Source organism: Triturus cristatus, chromosome 3_1, assembly GCF_964204655.1.
Source record: "Triturus cristatus chromosome 3_1, aTriCri1.1, whole genome shotgun sequence".
Classification (NCBI taxonomy): domain Eukaryota; kingdom Metazoa; phylum Chordata; class Amphibia; order Caudata; family Salamandridae; genus Triturus; species Triturus cristatus.
The window spans coordinates 228,747,424-228,768,109 of NC_140583.1; the positions used below are offsets into that span (position 1 = coordinate 228,747,424).

At 44.0% G+C, this 20,686-nt stretch overlaps 1 protein-coding gene across 1 annotated transcript in view; it reads right to left on the bottom strand.

The window, feature by feature from the left end:
* The window catches only part of CCNB2 (cyclin B2), a 64,387-nt gene that overhangs the window by 15,704 nt on the left and 27,997 nt on the right, over nt 1-20,686 (bottom strand). Inside the window, exons 4-5 of the mRNA XM_085643739.1 lie at nt 3,608-3,769; nt 1,216-1,374 (exon numbers count right to left, since the gene is read on the bottom strand). Of these exons, the coding sequence (XP_085499865.1) occupies nt 1,216-1,374; nt 3,608-3,769 (321 nt within the window). The remainder of the gene's footprint in view (nt 1-1,215; nt 1,375-3,607; nt 3,770-20,686) is intronic.

Consider the following 20,686-nt stretch of genomic DNA (forward strand, 5'->3'; position numbering starts at 1 on the left):
CATGTGCTTATACAGGTGAAAACCCCGAGAAACAATGTAGACCTTAACAGAACTGAGGTTTAAGTGGGAGGTGGACCTTGAAAGCTATTCCAGAGAAAGCCAGGGGAGAAATAGTTGAGGGCTTGGAAAAGTACCAGGAATGCCAGATTCAAACTAGTGCATTTCTATATCCTGCAGAGAGCAGGATATAGAAATCTTACCCCAGAGATTAATAAATATTTCGACACCCAAACAGCAGCCTGTCCGCGATGTATTAGGGAAGGAGTGGATTTCAAACATGTTCTGGGCGTGCCCACACCTGGGTAGGTACTGGGAAGAGTTAACGTTGTTGGTGGAGGTCACTGACAGAAGTAGAGGAGTCCCAGGGGTACTGCCCATTGCATTGGTTTCCACACACACCTAAAAATAAAATCACGAGTAAAATGTATAGATATGGGCCTAGTACTAGCTAAGAGGGAAATAACTATGCGCTGGAAAGCCATGCAGGGACCGAGCATAGCCAGGTGGAAGAGAGTTCATTAAGTGGGCAGAATGTGATGGAACAATTAGCTAAACTAACAGGAAGTGAGAAGTCACTGAAAGCAGCAAGAGCTTGGGAAACATTGGTAGTACTGCTCCGAGCCCTGGATGATCTTGAAGAGGGGGGGGGGGGAGGGGGGGGGGATGGGGGAAATGGGGGTGGAACATCCGGCAGAGATTGGTTAAGTATTATGTAACCCCACCTACCGTCATAATCTTAAAGTCTTGCAGCAACCCCAACGCACCGCCCTTCTCATTGACTGAATACTCCTAAAAGGCTCCAGTAGCCAGACACAAAGCCTGAAGTAAAGTTGATCACCTGAGAGTGGATAGTACAGAAGTGGCATGCAGGGGGGGGGGGGGGGGGGGGGGGGGGGGAGAGAAGAGTTCGATCTTGAGGCCATAGGTAGTTGTGGCAGTCTAGGAGTTATAATAACTCCTGTTCCCTGGTATGCTGAAGGAAGAGGGAGGGTTACTGTGGACAACGAGGGTTGCTACCCTCTTATATTGTAAGGCAATTGCGATGTGAATGTTATGACAGCTACGTACGTTCCTGAATGCTAATAACTACGCTACGCTGCTGATTTATGGAACCAATGTAAAAGCCCCAATAAAGTTTGTTTAAAAAAAAAAAGAAATCCGGTCTCTCCAAACTGTGCAGACTGGAGGTTCCACGGCACACCAGTTCATACTTACTTGTAAAAAACGATCAATTAATGCGACACACATGTATAATGTTTCCTGAAGAAGCTGGAACTTGGAATGAACTTGAACAAGCCAGTCAATCAGGATAGCACGCATGCGCCCATTAATTTCCCGTCCATCAAGGTACCTTGGAAAAACAGGCTGTTGCACCTGGAACATTACATAAGGAAGAGGTTTAATGCAGGTTTTAAACGTTTACACCGAATGAGAACACAAGGTACATATGGGCTGCATAAGCAAAAAAAATAAAAAAAAGACTCCATCTTTTCCAGATGTGAAAGAAAAGTTTACCACTCCACCTCCATGAAAGCGCAAGTCTAAAAACAGTAAAATTCTGCACTAAAGTGCCACATGCGCAGAGTTAATAAAAACAAGGCCACCCACCCAACTGGCTACAACATTGCAACGGTCAGCCATGAGCACCCAGTGGCAAAGTCCACCTATATCTCACACAATTTATTTTAAAGAATTACTGATAACATACACCTAGACAGGTTCTTAGCACTAGAAGCTACACTTTAATGCATGGAAGCCAAAGTCCGACAAAATTAAAGACAGGTTTTTACATTTTAGACCACTTAATTAAGATTGGAACTCTTTCCCACTGCAGTTGCAATGTGTAACAGGAGCCAAAAAGAAGGCTTATCCACTGGTTTTGTGATTTTGAATAGAAGTACAATAGCAATCAATTTCCTATAAAAGGAAGATGGATTTTTGAAAAATCAAAAAGGTTGACTGTAGTACTACATAGCTTTCCATCAGGGACACCACAATGCACCAAAACCCCCTCAAGTACAAGAATAAAATTAACACCCCAACAGACTTCACAGAGGAGATGGCCTAACGGCTAGGGCGCTCGACCTCGGACCTGGGGAACTGGGTTCGAGTCTCGGTAATGACACTGAACATCCTGTGATTCTGGGCAAATCACTTAATCTCCCCGTACCCAACAAAGAATGAATGTGTATCCCAATGTAACGTAACTGGTGGTATGTAAAGCGCTCTGATACCCGATTGGATTCGGGTCAAGTTCGCGCTATATAAAACTTTGCAAAAAAAAATATATATATAACTGTAGTCTCATAATGGATTTGTGAGCTTGGTGCCAAGCCTGTGTGGCATGTTGTCTCTAGCCACTGTAGAATTTGCAGCTGCGATAGAAATGTTTGGACCCACGCTGAAATCTTTGTACAAGAGGGGTGATCATGTCGATAGAGCAGAAAGCCTAGTGAGCTGGTCAGCGGATGGTTGCTGCGATTCAGTTAAGAAAGCTATCCTTGCTACAACTGCAAATCCTTAAGGTACATTGTCCCAAGACGAATATACACTAGATTAAGCCCCAGACTATTAGAAGATGAATTATACAGAACAAAAGTCCAACGATTCAAAAGGTCAGACACTGCCAGTAAGCTCTGGTGCCAAGACTTGAAACCCTGGAAGGAGAAAAGCACTGACCACCTCGAACGAAGGCGGTATGGCTCAGCCAGGGGTTTTATGGTGCAGTGTGCCATGTTTGAAGTAATCTCTGTGGTCACTGCAAGTACAGGACGATTTCCTCTTCTGTTAAAGCTCCCTATCCAGGTACACTACCAGTTTAAGTGCAAGAAATGATTACAGCAGCACTGATCAAGCAGTATTCTTATTAACTAGCGCGACATATGCCAGTTCCAAAAACATTTGAGATACAGGCCATTCACAAAAGCCAAGTTCATGAGTTTGTATAAAAACATTGAAGAAACATCCTTTACTTTCACCTTCCCTCTCTGCCACTAGGGCATAGTAGCAGTGGCCCACATGTCTCCTGTACAGTGGGAAACTGACATAGTGCTCCTCTCCAGTCTGAGCAAAGTATTGATGGTGTGAAAGGTGGCTTTTGCTTCAAAGCATGCCAATTACAACATGAATTGCTTCCATCACATTATAGAAGGTTCTACCAGCCAGAGATTAAATTTCTAAGAAACAAAGGAGATGGAAGAACTACTGAGCCCGTGGACCCATGGTCTTCAGAGAGTTCAGCACCAATTTTGATTAATCAAGCAAGCATGTAAAAAGTTTAAAAAAAAACACCAATAGGAACTTGCCCTACGATTAAGACTATGGCATAATTGGAATTAGGTTCATGGCAAACTGCCCCCTACTGTCATATGGCCTCGTTTATGAAAGCTGAACTGTTCTTTGCAAACCAATCCCACCTCCAGAAGTACAAGCAGACAATCTGCCTCACCACCACTTTCAAAAGGCAAGGAGTGGGTGGGGTAAAAATAAAAGATCCAGAAGTGGCAAAAGGCAGTGACCTCTGCAGACTCAATAGCCTGTTGGCCAACTGTTTACATTACTAACCCGGAGGACTGCAGTCATAGCTCAGTGGGTTGCATTTACATACCTCCAGCTGCCGGAGATACACAAATATTTCCTTGGCATAGCTGCAGCACTGTTGGGGATTATCATCCTCATCAATATTCACCACATTCATCAAAGCATCAGAGAAGGCTTGACACAACTGGTCCTCATCCATGGAAGCATCATTTGAGGAAGAGCAGAGAACCTACACAAAAGGATACAGATCAAGCAGAGGTTCAAATATTGACTGTCAACTACTGGGAAGCACAATTCATTTTGCTTACGGATGATCACATTACAAAGAGCTCAAACCCCAGATTGACAATACAGTGATGTGAAGTAAAGCCATTTAAGGTTACATGATTAATAGATCAAGACCAGTGCCACAGGCGTTTTGAGATGCTGCCGCCGTGGTCATACGCATATATGTGGATTTTCCCATAGGAAACATGATCTACACTTCAGGCGCATAATGGGCCATTAATATTCAAGGGCAAGCCTGCCTTCCAAGGGATGGGTAAACAGATCACCTCTCCCCCACCACACTTAGCATCTCCTATTAAAAATAGACAAAAAAAGTCCCAATTCCTCCTTCTACAGCTTTGTCAGTACTCTAAAAAGGAAGAAAATTGGTTATTTTTGTTTTCTTCTTCAGAAAAGGCACAGAAGTCACCTTTGTATATTCATAGGTCTTTCTTCTACGTGGCTTTGTGTTAAAGGTGCCATGTTCAAGAGGAAGATAGCGGATCACATTGTGAAAGTTCTTAGCTAGGGATACATTTTAATAGTTTTACTGTTTAGACCAGCGGGAAGGAGATAACCACTGTAAAATAAAGCCTCCGGTCTGTAGACCTTTCTGAAAATACACTCTAAATAGGTCTACACGACCTCAAATTTCTCTCCTTGGAGACATGCGGACATTTTGTAAAGAAAAATTACACACACCCAGGAAAGAGGATAGATGCACTTCGAGTGCTGCTCATAGCTTCGCGGCCAAAGGCATGGGGGGGGGGTTTGAGACTAGCGCTACGGCCAGCCCTGTGCTTGAGCCAGCAACCTGCTCCCACCCTGCATCGCCGCTCCCCTCCCTCCGCAGAAGCGGCCCGGCAAGTCAAAGCCAGCAACTTGCACTGGGTGCTGCTCGTGGGCAAGGCAGCTCTGGTTGCCGGTACAGAGGCGGTAGAGGCTGTGAGCAAATTAGGACCTGGGGAGACACACTCTGCGCTGCATTGCGCTGCCCCCATAGCTTGCCCTCCAGTCTGCTCCGCCCACTCTGCCTTCTTGCCTGCTCTGTTTCACCACCGTGCCCAAGAGACCTGGAGATGCCGGAGGTGAGAGGGAGTTGTAGCCCGAGTTGTGATCCTAAAGCCACACAGGCATAGACACTATATTTTGAACATTGCAACTGCTAAGGACTCTTGGGTAAAGCCTATAACATCAAGCCTTCACAATCTAAGCCAACACCACCAATATTACCAACATTCATATTTTCTTACAACTGGTTAGGAGGGTCTACTCAGCCAAACGGAATTCAAGCTTACCAATGAGATAAACGCCCCAGGCAGGACAGCCCATGCAATTCCAAACAGCCATTCGACATAGTCAAACGAGGCAGCAGCAGTCAAGAGACCAGGCCAGAGATTGGGTAAGTTGGGCAAGGCTGCAGGCTTCTGCATTCGATATCAATTGGAAATATTCACACAAGATGTGGCACGTAGGAATAGGATTGGCGGAAGAGGGTTTGGCAGGGGGGGGGGGGGGGGGGGGGGCAAGACTGGAAGACTATTAACCTCTGGCCGGGGGACTAATCAGAATTTCTTCATGCCAGTTAACAATCTTAGAAGGACGCAACCACCACAACAATTTGGTGACCTTTGCATTCCAGACTCATTTACATAGCTATTAAAGAAAAAAGCAACATCAGCCAGTACACCACAATCCATGGCAGAGGAACCCACAGGAGTGGTCATGGGCCAACATCACGCAATCCAGTGTGATCAAGAGTCAATGCATAACAATGGCCCGGAATATATTCTAAACACAATAAATTAATCATTGCTTGCAGCAGTAAAGGCACTCACCTGGCAATCCCACATATTAGAGATCGGGTGGATTTCATACACATGCTTGCACAAAGTGTCTTGACAATTAACAAAAAGGTGGACATGATTAATTCTAAAATTGATCAGTGGTCTATCAGAAAATGGCGAAGGGGGAACCACAAGTCCAGTAAAAAGCTTTAGCGAGGCAAAAGGGGAAAATTACACTGCCTGACTTGCTAACACCTTAAGTGAAGCACAGCTAAACATAAAAAACTCTGAAAGAGACCGCACTGTCCTCCCCGAAAGAGGTGGCCATCCCTGCCCGTCTCCGTCTCGTCCAGCTCAAAATTCTACAGTGTATGTGACGGGTCCTCGTTTGGTTGCGATGGGTTTTTCTTCGGATGGGTTGTGTAAGCGTGGCTGTGGAATGAGTGCCACCTTCCTTCATATACTTTGGGAGTGCCGCGAGGTTGCGGCATATTGGCACCGTGTGCATGCTGTAATGGAGTGTGTCACTGGGGTCGCTCTTGCCTGAGGCCCGTCGATGTTTGTTGAATGTATGGGAGCCGAATGATTACAACGTCGCCCAGGCCCGGTGGGCGGCACTTGGGAACATGATTGCAAAGAGGGATATTGCACAGCTTTGGGGTTCCAGACGGCCTCCCACAGTGTGGAAGGAGAACATGGACTGGTGCATGTTCAGAGAGAAGATGGTGTATCTGGTTCGGGGTAAGCCTGGGGCGTGGGGTAGAATTTGGGGTCAGTGGAACACCTATCGAGGTAACATCTGTACGCCCCCCTTTTTAGATACTCCGGACATTTCTCTGTCCCCCTGATTCGGAGGTTCCTGGAATACTGTACCCTTTTGTCTGATTGTTCTGACTTCCCCGCTGCCCCCCCCCCCCCCTGGTTATCTCTGTGGTCCTCCTGATTCTTTACCTGCTATGGTGGGACCCCCCCCCCGCCCCCCCCCCCCAATCGGCGCTAGACACAGTTTAGACTGTTTCTCGCCTTGAGTTTTGTTTTCTGGTTTGTTTTTCTTTTAGAATTTAAAATACTGTATCCTGCCTAGCTTCTGAGTTGCAGAGAATGTATCCCGTAACCCTGCTGAGCCTCTGGGGATCAGTCATTGCATTGTGGCTTCAAGCGATTGGCATGCATATATTAGTGGCCGGCCCTGGTGGTTGTAGGCCCATATTTGTAATGATTCTAATCTGCACAATAAAGTTTACAAAAAAAAAAGAACTCTGAAAGAGGAACCATACTCTGGAGCAGTAATAACAGCCAAGGAACCATAAGCAATACTTGGCACTGCAGTTACAATCAACATGCTCCCGGGAAAAAGTGAAAGCCCCGCACCCAGCACAGATGGACATCAATGCAGGAAAACTGACTAAAGAACAATTGAAGGTTAGCTCAAGGCGACAAGAAAAAACAAAAAAAACACAACATGAATGAAATTTTATATATATATATATATATATATATATATATATATATATATATATACATACACACACCTTTTTCAAACAAAGTCTGCAGTCAGCCCGACACCTGCACAGATAGCACCGACAAGGGCCCATTGAACTATCCCATCTTCCAAATGAGAAACTGTACTATAGTCGAAGCTTCATCGGCTAACAGCAGCCAGGAAACTTCCATCCCAAAATATCCGAACGTGAAGCATTTAAAAAAATCCGCACAAGGCGAATTCAATGCACTCCAACACCCACACTGTTATCAATCCTCAGGTACAAACCTATGCCGAGGCGGTAAACACCAATCACAGAAACGCCACTAAAAGAACAGAAAGTTGGGATGCAAGGGCACTGCCCGAGACCAGCAAAAATAAAACTTGTTTTGAATAATAGGACACAGGTCCACGGAAATGCAACCTTGTGAAGTTGGAGATGTCGACACCAGCACTAGAGCAGGAACCTTGCTCGTTGAAGGTACATCCAACTGTAATGATAAAGCAATGCTAAGGCCTAAACAGAGCAACTTCACAACTCACATTAGCATGAAAGAAGTCACTGTTCAACCAAAGGGTCCAGACTTGTGAGCAACCTTTTAACAGTAAATCAGATGGGAAAACAAGCTATGCCCTGCTGGAATAATGGCCAAACAGGGATGCCAGATTACTCAACTTTGCAAGCTGGGCAGAGACGAGTTGGATGGAAATAATTTAGGAAAAACATCTGGCAGACTCGGAGTGGACAGAGATCCTCACCCCTGAATTTGAGACAAGAGGCCCTGGTGACATTTTAAAAACACTCAAATATTCTATAACTCCTGTTATGTATACCCTCATTGGCCTATTTAACATCAGCTCATCTTGCATCGGTGCACTTTAAAAATTACACCCAGATAAGCCATAGGGAGTCAACCCTAACAAAGTGGACCAACAAGCTAGACACTCAAAACATGGCCGAGAAAAATCTACTCAAGGTTTAGGGCATCCGTGTAGCTAAATGTACAATGGAAAAGTATCCCCACGTACTATTGCAGAGGCCGTACAAACAAGGGGTGCCAGCACCATAGAAAAGTATACTATGGGGCACAAAAAAAAAAAAAAAAATCCAGAGTCAAATCTGCAACAAGAATATTAAAATCAAGCTTTAGAAGGAAGATGCTACCAGACATTGCATGGAGGCAAGATCATTTCAGGGCGCCACATCAGAGGACTGGGCCTGGATCTCAATGGCACTGCATACCAACAGGAGAGCAAATCCCTAGCAGAAGAAATCTTGCCTGGACTCCAACACAGGATAATAGGGAATGCTCAAACCAACAGTCTCAGAAGCAAACAAGAGGCGATAACAAGAACCAAGATCAGACTAATAAGTTGGAACGTGGCAAAGCTCAAATTGACCTTAGCCAACGTAGAAGCTATGGATTCTCAAAACAGGAGATCTTTTATGCTTGCAGGAAACCTGGACGGTAACACCAAATTCCATTCAAGGCTTCCAGGTGATCCACAAATTGGCCAAGAAAAACATCTTTGGAAGACCGATTGGTGGGGTCTCAATCTTTGATTAACTAAACCTGCATGTACAAAAAAATAAAAAATAAAAACACGGAATGGCCTACACATTCACCGGACATTCAGATCACAACTATAAAAGGAATTGGATTAGAGGGTATCCCAACCACAAATGCAGTAATTAACCGCTATGTTAATTCTCCCCCACCCCCCCCAAAAAAAGGCAAGTACCAGGATGATCACCAGACTGACTAGAGAATACCTCCATGAGAACCCAGGGCACAACTGTATTATTACCAGGGACTTTAACATGAGAATTCTGTGCCACCTGGAACACAGCCAAGGGGATAGTGGACGGAACATCATGGAAGCCTGCATCAACTAATTTAACCTGGAGTATGTGAACCAAGTAGGGCAGCCCAAAAGGAAACCACCTACATTTAAAAATATCCACACTAGATTACATTTTTTAAAAATTCAAATCGTTTTTATTGAAAAAGGAGAAAAAAAAAAAAAAAGATACAAGTGAATGAAATACGTTGTCATAATAAATAAATCATACCAAATAAATGCAGGGTAACACACTATTCCATGAGTTACATAAAACACATACCATGAGATCCGACTGAAATACGAGTTGAAAACCATTACTACCTATACAATGCTGCATATACAAGGCCTTGTTCAGAGCCCTAGATTGAAATCTCTATTTTGTATAAGTTTTCGTAAATTCCATTGAAAATAATTCCCCTTAGGGATGATGGTTCCTCCCTTTTCCCCTCACCATACACTATCGAGTATACGACAAACTCCACTTCGTTACTGATTTTACACATGACTATAACACATCATGGAGGATCAAATGAAAATGATGAGGCATCAAGAGATTCCAAAGCTTCTTGTGGGAAGAGCGCCATGGGGAGGAATGTAGAGCAGGGTTGTCAGCTCCTCTTAGAAAGGATAACCATTCTTGCCATATCCTAAAGGACACCTCAGAAGCGCTCTTCCATTTACATAACACTACTTTACAGGCCAGGGTAAGCAATATATCCTGCAATTGGCAGAAGTGTGCGTTAACTAGGTTCTGATCCAGGACACCCAGTAGGATATAAACTAATTCCCTCGGAGGTTCGATACGGAAAATATGCTCTATGCAGTCAAAAAATTTCCCCAGAATGATCCCAGAGAGGGACAGTTAAAAAGCATATGGGCCAAATCGCCTACAGCTGAGTCACAGTTCCAACACTTAAGCTTTTTAAACTCCAACTGAGAGATAGCCTTATCTGGTGTCCAGTACGTTCTGTTTATTAGCATGTATTTGGTTTGGGATAGTATTGGTGAGACTTTGTTCGATAAAGCAGTGGTGTGAATCATCTCCCAATCAAACATTAAGCCCGTAGAGTTGGGTTCCGACACCCATCGAATTTAATTTAGCCTGTGAGCTTTCCTAGGTAGAGGGAGAAGAAGCTTGTATGTTGAGACAAAATGACCAGCCGCCATGATACGCGTTATATGGGTCTTAAGCCATGGATCACAGGGTTTAAGAGAAACGTGTGGATAAAAGGACTTTTAGCTTCAAAAAGTCATAAAAGTCTATCGGTGCCAGATTATGCATGGCCTGGAGCGAGGAGAACGGCAAAGGGTGTATCCCTTCATACAGGTCGCTCACCAAATTGACCCCTTCTTTGACCAATATTCCCATTGGAAGGGTTTTCCTTCAATCTTAAGTGAGGGGTTACGCCACAAGGCTACCATGGTAGCGTTTGATTTTTAAGCCTGTTTTGTGGGCTTGAGCGAGTCTTAGGAGGGCACGTCTTGTGTTTAGTACGATGTATTTTGAATGAGGAAGATGGGAGAGATCCATAGTAAGTAAGGTGAACCTTATAAAGAGGGATTTCTCAACATCCAGCCACAACGGGGTGTAGGCCGAGTCTTCAATCAACCATTGTGCGCCTTGTTTACAAAGGAAAACAGTCTGATAATTCCTGAAGTTGGGGAGACCCAGGCCGCCTTTTTCTTTAGAGCGCTGTAGCTTCTTCATTGATATCCTGGGTTTCTTCCCCTGCCACAGGAATGTACCAAAGAGCCTGTCCACCTTGGCTAAAAAGTCATCCGAAAAGGTCATTGGCAACATACTCGCCAGGCAATTCACCAATGGAGTTACCATCATTTTCAGGGTTTCGGCCCTGCCCCACCATGAGAGGTACTTAGGAGACCAACCATCTAATAATTTTGATATTTTCTTTAAGGTCAGATTTTCGTTAATGCGTAGTGTTGTAATTCGGTCCTTCTCAAAGTCCAACCCCAGGTACTTGAAGCAGTCCGTTTGCCAAGTTAGACCAGAATCCCCCAGTACATCCTTATTACCCTGATTATTTAACAATTTAACCTCAGTTTTATCCTTATTTAACGTATACCCCGGTACCTGGTAGAACTAGTCAATAGTGGACATGAGGGTTGGTATAGCCTCCTCCGCCTTTTCCGAGACAACCAGGACGTCATCAGCATATGAGGTTAGCTTTATTGTACAGTCTTTAAATGGAATTCCCGAAATGCCTTTACTAATCCGCAAGTGGTGGAGGAATGGTTCGATCGCTAGTAGAAATAATGAGGGGGAGAGGGAGCAGCCCTGTCTGGTTCCTTGTTGTAATCGGAATGATGAGAATGAGCCACGAGCTCTAACCCTGGCAGAGGGGCAGGAATAAAGGGACATCATCTTTGTGAAGGACAGACCTAGGTTAAATTTATTTAGTACTGCCTCCAAGTAAGTCCAGTCTACTTGGTCAAATGCCTTTTCGGCATCGAGCGTAATTGCTACAGTGGGGGTGTTTAAAAGCTTCGCCTTTTAAAGTACATGTGCCAATGTTCTGGTGTAGTCACTGGATAGCCTATACTTCAAGAAGCCTGCTTGGGAGGGATGCATAAGTTGGGACAGAACTTTCTGGAGGCGATTGGCTAGGATCGTGGCTAAGAGCTTACAATCAAGGTTAATAAGCGAGATAGGCCTATAGTTCTTAGGGAGTATTGGATCCTTTGGGAAGGACGGCAATTATAGCTTCAGATAGTGTACCTTTCACCTCCCCTGTACTATTGATTTCCTGAAACAGGTGTAGGAGTGGCTGTGATAGGAGAGAGGAGAAACACTTATAGAATCTAGCAGTAAACCCGTCCGGTCGCCTTACCACTTTTTAATGATTTGATAGCCTTTTCAATCTCCTGGATCAGGATTGGGTTATTGAGCTCGGCTTGAGCGGCAAGGGAGAGGGACGGCAGCTCACATTCCCCTAAGTAGCCCTGAATTTTGGTTTCCTCTACCTCTGTTCTTTGCGTAGAGACGCTCATAAAAGTCTTTAAATACATCTGCGATCTTGACAGGATTGAGTGGGCCACCCCCGATTGATCTTGAATGGAATTTCTTGTTTTTCTGCACCTTAAATTTGAGATAGGCAGCCAGACTCTTCCCAGCCTTATTTGATTCACATAGCTTAAATTGTTTCCTCCTATTCGGCCAAACCCCTGCTCTTTCACTTATCTTGTTGTATTCATATTTCTTATTGGCCAGCTTATGCAGTGTATCTTCCTTCCTATAAAGCAGATGTCTATTCTCCAGAGCAGATATTTCTCTTTCTAGATTTTCAAGGGCCTTATGATTCTTGTTCATAGCTGACCCAATTTTAATAATGACCCCTCGAACAGTACTTTTTAGCGCTTCCCAACGGATCAGATCAGTGGTGTCCCCCCTAATGTTATGTTCCAGGTAATCTTTAATGGCAGATTCAATGGCAGACAGATGTTCCTTTTCGAGTACCTCCTCATTGAGCCGCCAAATTGATTGACGAGTAGACGATTTCACATTGGAAATGGACAGGGATATACATGAAGTGTCAGATAAAACCCTTGGCTCTATTGTTGCGTCTTCTATCCTGGGGATGCCATTCTTCGTGATAAGTAGTCGATACGGGAGAACGAATCATGTGGAGATGAGTAAAAAAAGTGTAGTCCCTCCCATCAGGGTTTTGCAACCGCCATGAGTCTACTAAGTTAAATCGGGTACAAAGGTTAGTGAAGGCCTTATGAGACTTATTGCCACAGAAGGTGCACCGGGAATCCCTATCAAGAGTTGGGTCGAAGGGTAGATTGAAATCTCCTGCGAGAATGTGTATAGCCGAGTCAGGGATGGTCTCAATTTGTTTAGTGAGGTCTGACCAAAAGCTTAAAGCACGTGTGTTAGGAGAATAAACATTAGTAACATAGAATTCAGTATCATCTTTGAGCAACTTGGTTGTGACCCCACCTCCCCTTAGTGTCAGCTATGGAGGAGAGCAAGTCAACATTGGATTTTTTCGCTATTAATGTTAAAACACCATTTTTCTTGCCTATTGCCTCCGAACCTGCCACTTCGACATAGAAATTTGTCGAAGTGTATTAAATTGTTTAGCATCAATTGTAGATTCTGCAAAAGGACAATATCCCCCTTTTGTCTGCGTCGGTAATCTAGAACTCTGACGTTTAACAGGTTGATTAAGACCTTTAACATTAAGTGAAAGTATTTTCAGGTTGTCCATCCTCGCTATGCCGAGCGATGTGTCCCTTCAGGTGGTTAGTATTTCTTTTGGGGCAAATTCCTCTGCCTTATTCTCGTCGGGGTAATTGCCTTCTACATCCATGGTTTTTGCCATGGGTTTATCTTGGTCGACATATAGCCTTGTTGCGTGGGCTGCCCATTTGTTGGCAGGTGCAGCATTATGGATGTGGCTTCCTCCATTTAGACCATTAACATAACTCCGAAACTCCCTGTTCTTATTGGGTGCTAGCAGAGCATAGATGTATTTCCACTTTTCTTCTGTGTTGTGGTGTTTCAACTGCCAGACTTTTTTTTTATTTTGTTTTAATTTTTTTTATGCGGTTTTCTAGATGTTTTCAAAAGTGTTTCCGTCCATGTGGTTTTTTTTTTCCCTTCTCTCCTATACTGTAACTCTGCCAGACGGCACCGCATTTTGCTCTCTAAAGGCTTTGTTGATGCGGTTGACTGGCCCATTTCTGGTGCGTTTTCCTTTATATGTGGGTTGCCTTCCTGCAAACAGAGCATTAGATAGCGAAGATATGATTTCTGGCCAACTTTTCAGAGGGCCAGTTGTGCATATAACCTGTTTCCACTTGTATCTGGCCTGGCTTATGGGTCCCCATTTAATTCGTTTTATCTGTGCTGTTTTATTATTTGCATTAAGCATCTTACCAGCAGTTAGGTGTTCCTCATGCATCATGGTACTTACATTGACGAGGATGTATATTGGATGGTGATCGCTTGCAGTAGTGTGGTACCTTGTATTCGTCACACCTATTCAGTAGGTTCTTGCTCAGAAAGATGTAATCTGGGGGGGGGGGGGGGGGGGGGGGGTTTGGACGCCGGGAGAAATGGCGTAGCGTTTCACTCCTCCCGTGGCAACCAGCTTAATGAGCATTTTGGGATGCTTGGACTGAGCCGAGAACAGCTTTGAGGACTGATCCGGAGATCGGAAGTGTGGGTCCCACTTGAGGCTGGTTCCTGGGACTCTACGAGGCTCCGATGCTGAGAGCCATGTGTGAGCTCCAACGCCGGCAATGCGGCCGACCATGTGGGGGCCGCGGAGCTCCCGCAACGGCGGTTGAGCTGTGGTTGCTGTCTGCCTACCTGCATCGGGAGGCACTGGACTTCCGTACTCACGCGGTGTGCTGCAATGTGCCACGGGGAACAGGGACATGATCCAGGGTTGTGTGATCGCACCCACACACTGTTTAACTTGTATACTGCAGAAGTGGGAGAAGCACTTCTAAACACCAACATCTTTCTGCCGAAAACTGAGCTACCTTAGACTTCCAATCATGCAGTATGCGAATTACCTTGTCCTATTGGATCAAACTAGAATAGGCATGAAAAGGGCATTGGAGACATTACATCTTTACAATATGGAAAACAAACTAAGCCAATGCAAATAAAACGAAGGTGCCGTCTTTGGCCACAACCCCCCCCCCCCCCCCCCACCCAAAAACAAGGAGAATAATAAAAAAATAATAAGTTGGCATCTCGGCCCGTTAAGAATTGCTACTGTCAACAAGTACACTTATTTGGGAGTACAATTCTCAGACACTGGCAGACCAACAATACAGGCCAAAGCACTTGAGGCAAAATCAGCTACAGTTACACAGGTCTTATTTAAATTAACCATAAGCTTCCAAGCCACTCAACGGAGGGCACTCGACGAGTAATGCAAGCCAAGCCAAATTTCAACACCGAGCCATCTTGCTTTCCCTGGCTTGTTGACCGACAAATTGAAGCGCCTGCACGCCATGGCTTTCAGAAAGGTTTAAGCTTCCATTATCAACAAGGTGCACACTGATTCACCTAGAGTTAAATATTTCAGCAATGGATACAGAATGTAAAAAAAAAAAAAAAAAAAAAAAAAAAAAAAAGTACATTTTATCATGCGATTAAGGGAGGTCCTGGTACAATCGGGAAAGCACTACAAATAGTCTTCACCAATAACACTAATCACTGGGCAAAGTACCTCTTGATGGCCAACAAGACATTGGGTCTGCTAGCTGATCTAGCAGACACAATTAACAAGGGGCGGCCTAAGCTAAAAAAAAGCAGGGAAAGAACACTTCAAGACAACAGGACCTCAAACGGATCAGATCCATTTGTGGCGCAGGGGTCCTAGTCTTCTCACACGAAGCTCTCTCATGTCAACCATACCTGAAAGCAGGACTGGGAAAGCAAGCCCTACTGAATGTTCTGAGGACTAGGCTCCTAACATTATCATTACAGGGCTCACTGGAAAATACACCATCAAGAAGTAGTGGATGTCAATTGTGCCAATATTCTATAGAATCTGCTGAGAACGTTATCTGCTGCTGTCCAGCTCTGTTAAGCCCGAGGCGCCTATACTTAAGAACTATGTTCATTCAAAATGGTGTAAGATCATGCAAGGAGGCTCTAATGTTAATCTACACCACACCAGTGCCGATGAAGCTCGCGCTAATTGGGAAGTTCTATGTGGTAACTGGAAGGACTCTGATCAACGCAAGAACCGACGAGGACTGCAAAATAATGCGGCAGCAACCTTGGCATCATGACTTTATACTGCGCCCATTCCGATTATTATTCATCATTAAACACTATAGATCGCCTTGGGAGGTGCACTGTCTCTTAATTTATCCCACACCCCTATGAGGAAAAAAAAAAAAAAAGAAAGGGCTTGCTTCTATGACACTCTTCTGCATGCTCACAGTCATGCCTCAGTCTTATTCGGTGACGCTCAGTTTTCTTTTTACGTCCTTGCACTGGGCTCTCACGACTCACATGTGCGCCATTCCATCCGTCTGCCTGGGCACAAAATATTCACACTTATGCCTGCATGACATCTTATTGCATGTTTGCGCTCCCATATTTGTCGCGCTCCTATTTTCCGGCTGTTTCCCCCCCCCCCCCCCCCCCTTTAGATGTTCTAATTTTTTTTTGTAGACCTTTTGACCAACCAAATGTACTTATTTATGATGTAACATGTATTGTATTTAACGATTTTAGGTAATCATACAATAAAGAATTACTTATTCACACTTGTTCAAAAATGCTGTTAACATAATTGTGGAAATCATAAGGGCAGACACTTTAAGATCTATACTAGTGTAAGAAAACTACCTATAGACCTGAGCAGATCCAGTTAGATGGCAAGGAAGTTAAAATTCCCAAACTTTTCTAATCTACATTGTGCACATAAGTTAGTGTCCCTTTAATGTAATTAGTTTAACCTTTTTCAACAGGAGCCTTCCTCGCTTCACTATGGCAAACTTATTTTTCTTAACAAAACTGTGCATACCTTTGAAACATGAACAAGCCTTATATAGAGGTAAGGTTATTTTCAGTTTGCCATCTACGTGCAATGCAGGTATGTACTCTTATGGGGGCGTACACACTGAAGCAGTAGTTGGAAGAATCCAAGTTCACCATATACAGGAGAAAGTTCAGGACTTCACCCAAACATCTGGTGAAAGGATTGGAGGATCGGTGCACGCAGATTTGGGAGACTGTTACCTGGCCTATGTCAGTTTTAGCTTTCTAATCAAGAATGCCTTTATACAAAGATTTTTGTTCTCAAATGGATAGCTTACTTCTCCTGAAGAGGACAGGCTCATTCCATTTATATCAGAACCCAATGACCTCATCTACTGAATCCAACAGGGATCATCACTCAGCCCCACACTTTGAAATATACACGACTCCTCTGGCTAAAAAAGATCCCATGGGATCATCAATTCCTACGCTGATGATCCCAGACCATTTTACCCTCTCTGACATTGACCTCCAAGACAAACCTCAAACAAAGCATGACCAGTTGGCTGAAAGAAAACTGCCTCAAGCTCAAAACGGAGTGCTGAGCTTCAGGAATACTTATGGACCAAACTCCATTGCAACACCAGAGCAAGAGACCTACAGAAAATTGTATCATAAAATGATTCCACACTGTAACAAACCTAAAACAGCAGTCGCATTGCTCACAATATAGTTTTATGCCATAGCCAAAAATTAACAAACCCAGTGAACAAAAAAGGGAGGGCTAGAAACCAAACGTTCCTGAAAAACTACTGATCTGGTAAAAACACCAAATTGACCATTAAAGATCACTTTGTATAGTTGTTTTTAGGCCAGCCCAATGGTCTACCAGATGATCCCCATACTTTGAAGCAACGCCTTACCACAAGGATCATGCTAAATACTGAAGGCATTTACAGAAAATGCGTTTATTTGGAAGAACGTAGCCAATCATTCTAGAGCGAAGTCACATTTAGCCACTGTGGTACCAAGTCTCCACAGAAGGAACTAGTGGAAAAGTTTCAGGAGTCTTGTCAACGCAAACCTCAAGGTAAATTATATAGGTCAGATTATGAATACTAGATGAAATTCAGTCATTCAAAAAAAGGTACCCTTGTGTCACAAAAGATTTAGGGCTATTCAATAATCCTTGTATGGAATTATGCAACACATGAAAAATTTGACATCTACCAGAAGATATAATAATTAGGCCCCCTGGTTTTATGGTAATTTTAAAATGTCCGTCTATTTAGCCATAATTGTTTTGCATACAAGTGAAGTAAAACAGTACATTTCCATATTTAACCGATAGATGTGCACTCATACCTTGATGTCTGTCATGTTTTAGCCATTTAAGCTGCCAAATATTACAGAATACACACGTAAAATACTAGCATTATACCGCAAATGTATATTGACAGATGCTATTATTTAAAGAAATGTTATCCTGTTTTTTTAAATTTCCCATGCTGTTCATCTGCGCAGCTGTTGGGCTATAAATCATAAGACAGAACATGGAGTCACTTAAAAGCAGCACAATGTTCTGCATTTATCCACTTTTAAAAATAAATGCAGACAGAACACATCGTTTTCGGTCTGTATTCATCTGCAAAAACGGAAAAGAGCCTTAATTAAAATCCAATCACTGTTGCCAATCAAACTGCATGTAATCTGGACCAGTTTTGGAAATGTGCAAGTTCCAAGTGTCACAGCATTATGATTATCAATATTTAAGGGTTAAAACGCAATTGTAGTTGGTGAATTAAAAAAAAAGGTGTTGGATAATAACTGTTGAGCTGTAGAATCTGCAACAAAAATATATATATGCTTTTAGCTGCGTAATCTGCCACATTAAAAAGGGACAGTAATGTGTAAAATCCCATCTAGGAGCAATAAACAAGCAGACACGAAGGATTGGTCTCACTGCTTGGGAGAAATTATGGCCCCACCCCTCCTGCAAAACTGGCGATGTTGTAGGGTAAATGGTTCATACAATGCTCACACCACAGCATCTCAATGAGAAAATCCTGATTTTACTCTTCAGCAAGTCATTTGAAGATGACTAGATTAATTGTCCTGTTGTGTCATGCACTAGACTGTCACCTGTTATATAGATTGGGTCACTCCTGGAGAATGTACTGGTGTAGACAATTCATGGTGGAGGAGAGGCATCTATGTCCTGCAGCTACAATGCAGGCCCAAATCACCACGATTCAATCAGGAGATTGGTAACACGCAGCTACTCACTCGAGGGTCTCCAGGAATGGAGGTGAGGAAATCTGCTCCGTTGAGTGCTGGGATCATCCGAAAAGCCAGGTCTTGAAGTCCTTCCTGAACTAGAGCAGCGTGGCAGCTTGCCGGAAGTGGGGTTAGTTCCAGGCCTTGGCTGCAAGGTAGAGGGACTTCACTCCCGTTTTGGTCTTGTGGATGCGTAGAACGGTGGCCACAGAGGTCGGCTGATCGAAGTGTCTTTTGGGTGCATGGAAGGAGAGGCGGCTGTTCAGGCATGCTGGTCTGGTGGCTTGTATGCACAAGTGAGGAGTTTGAAGGTTAGTCTCTTTCAATAGGGAGCCAGTGGAGATCGCAGAGGTGTTGGGTGATGTGACTGCGATAGGGGATGTCTAGGATCAGTATGGCTGCAGTGTTTCTCATTTCGGCGTAGAATGTGTTGCCATAGTCCAGCCTGAGAGATGACAGCGTGCGTTACAGTTTCTAGATTCAGTTGGGATCAATCTGAGCGTCTTTCAGATTACACTGAGGGTGTTAAAGCAGGCCGAGGATATGGCATTGATCTGGCGGTTCACTGCGAGTGATGAGTCTAGTATGATGGATGTTTCATGTGTGTCTGTTGGGGGCTGTTCCGAATGCAGGGGCCACCAGGAATGGACCCGTGTGTAGGGGGTGGCGTCAAGGAGGAGGTCTTCTCTTTCTCAGAGTCTAGTTTCAGGCAGCTCTTCATTCAGGTGGCATCGGCTATCATCCCTTCTTGGAAGTGGTCTGGTGAGGTTGGGTTCATTTGGGAGGTAGAGGATAAGCTGGGTGTCATCTGCGTAGGACAGCCAATGGTTTCCAACGATGGTTGCGAGGGGGGGCCCCCCATGTAGATGTTGAAGTGGGTGGATAGGAGGTTCCGTCCTCCTAAGCATACATTTATAAACTCTAAAGTTTACCATATTAAGAGAATAGCTTTGGTGTTTTGGTCCTTCTTGATAGGAAAGAGTAGGCTAATGTTGGGGTGAATATGCTGGGACACCCACTGGGTGGAATGTACATTCTTAATGAAAACAGAAGCATTCAGGGTGCACCTTTTCACAAGCCGCCTTAATGATGGCCTGCCAACTTGCTTAATACAGGACAGTGAATCTTCACACAGAATACCAGTTTTAACTTGTATCGGACTATTGTCTAGTCCTCACATCTTAATATGGAAGACAATGGGAACTGAAACCAAGCTTTATCACTGGATAGGGTAGCCACTAATCGTGAGAGTTCTCAAATAATGATGCTGCAAAACCACAAGATAGCGAGTTGAAGGTGAAAACAAGACAAAGTAAGTGAAATTCAATAGACAATCTATTTCGGATAAAGCCTACATGTGGTCAGGTGGAGAAGGTAGAAGTAGAAATGTGTACAGAGTTGGAGGCCGCCGGCAAAGTGGAGTTCTTTGTGTGTGTATTAACGGAGGGGTCATGACACGCTCTATACCACACCAATCATTGGACTTCCAGGATTATTTGGTGGTGGTAGTAGTGAGAAAGGGAAACGAAGGAGGGGTTACCCTCTTTCTGGCAGACTCCGTGCTTCCTTTTCAAGCAAACATTTTTTTCGAGTGGCAGCAAAGTGCACTGTGCTTTTTACTTTCCATTTTTGCATTGTGAACACTTTATGGACTGGCAGTCATGCAAAGCTATTTTAGCACAAATTGAAACTTGAGCCAAGCGATTTGAATATTGATGCATTCTGGGTATGGTGGTCTAGAATAAAGACCATGTGACCACTTTAACTTGAATCATGTACAGAATCAACTCACCTGTGACCAAGGAGCTACACGCCGAAACGCGCAAGGATAAAGGGTGGTTTCACGCTGCCACTCCACAGACCAATAAAGCGTCAGTTTGGAAGGATGCTGTAGCTGTGGGCTCAGTTTTCTTTCGTCAGTGCAACCAACAGGATTCTCCATTCCTGCTTGGGAGCCCGCTCTGCAGAGTCGGAGGCCCCCGGCAAAGTGGAGTTCTTTGTGTGTGTATA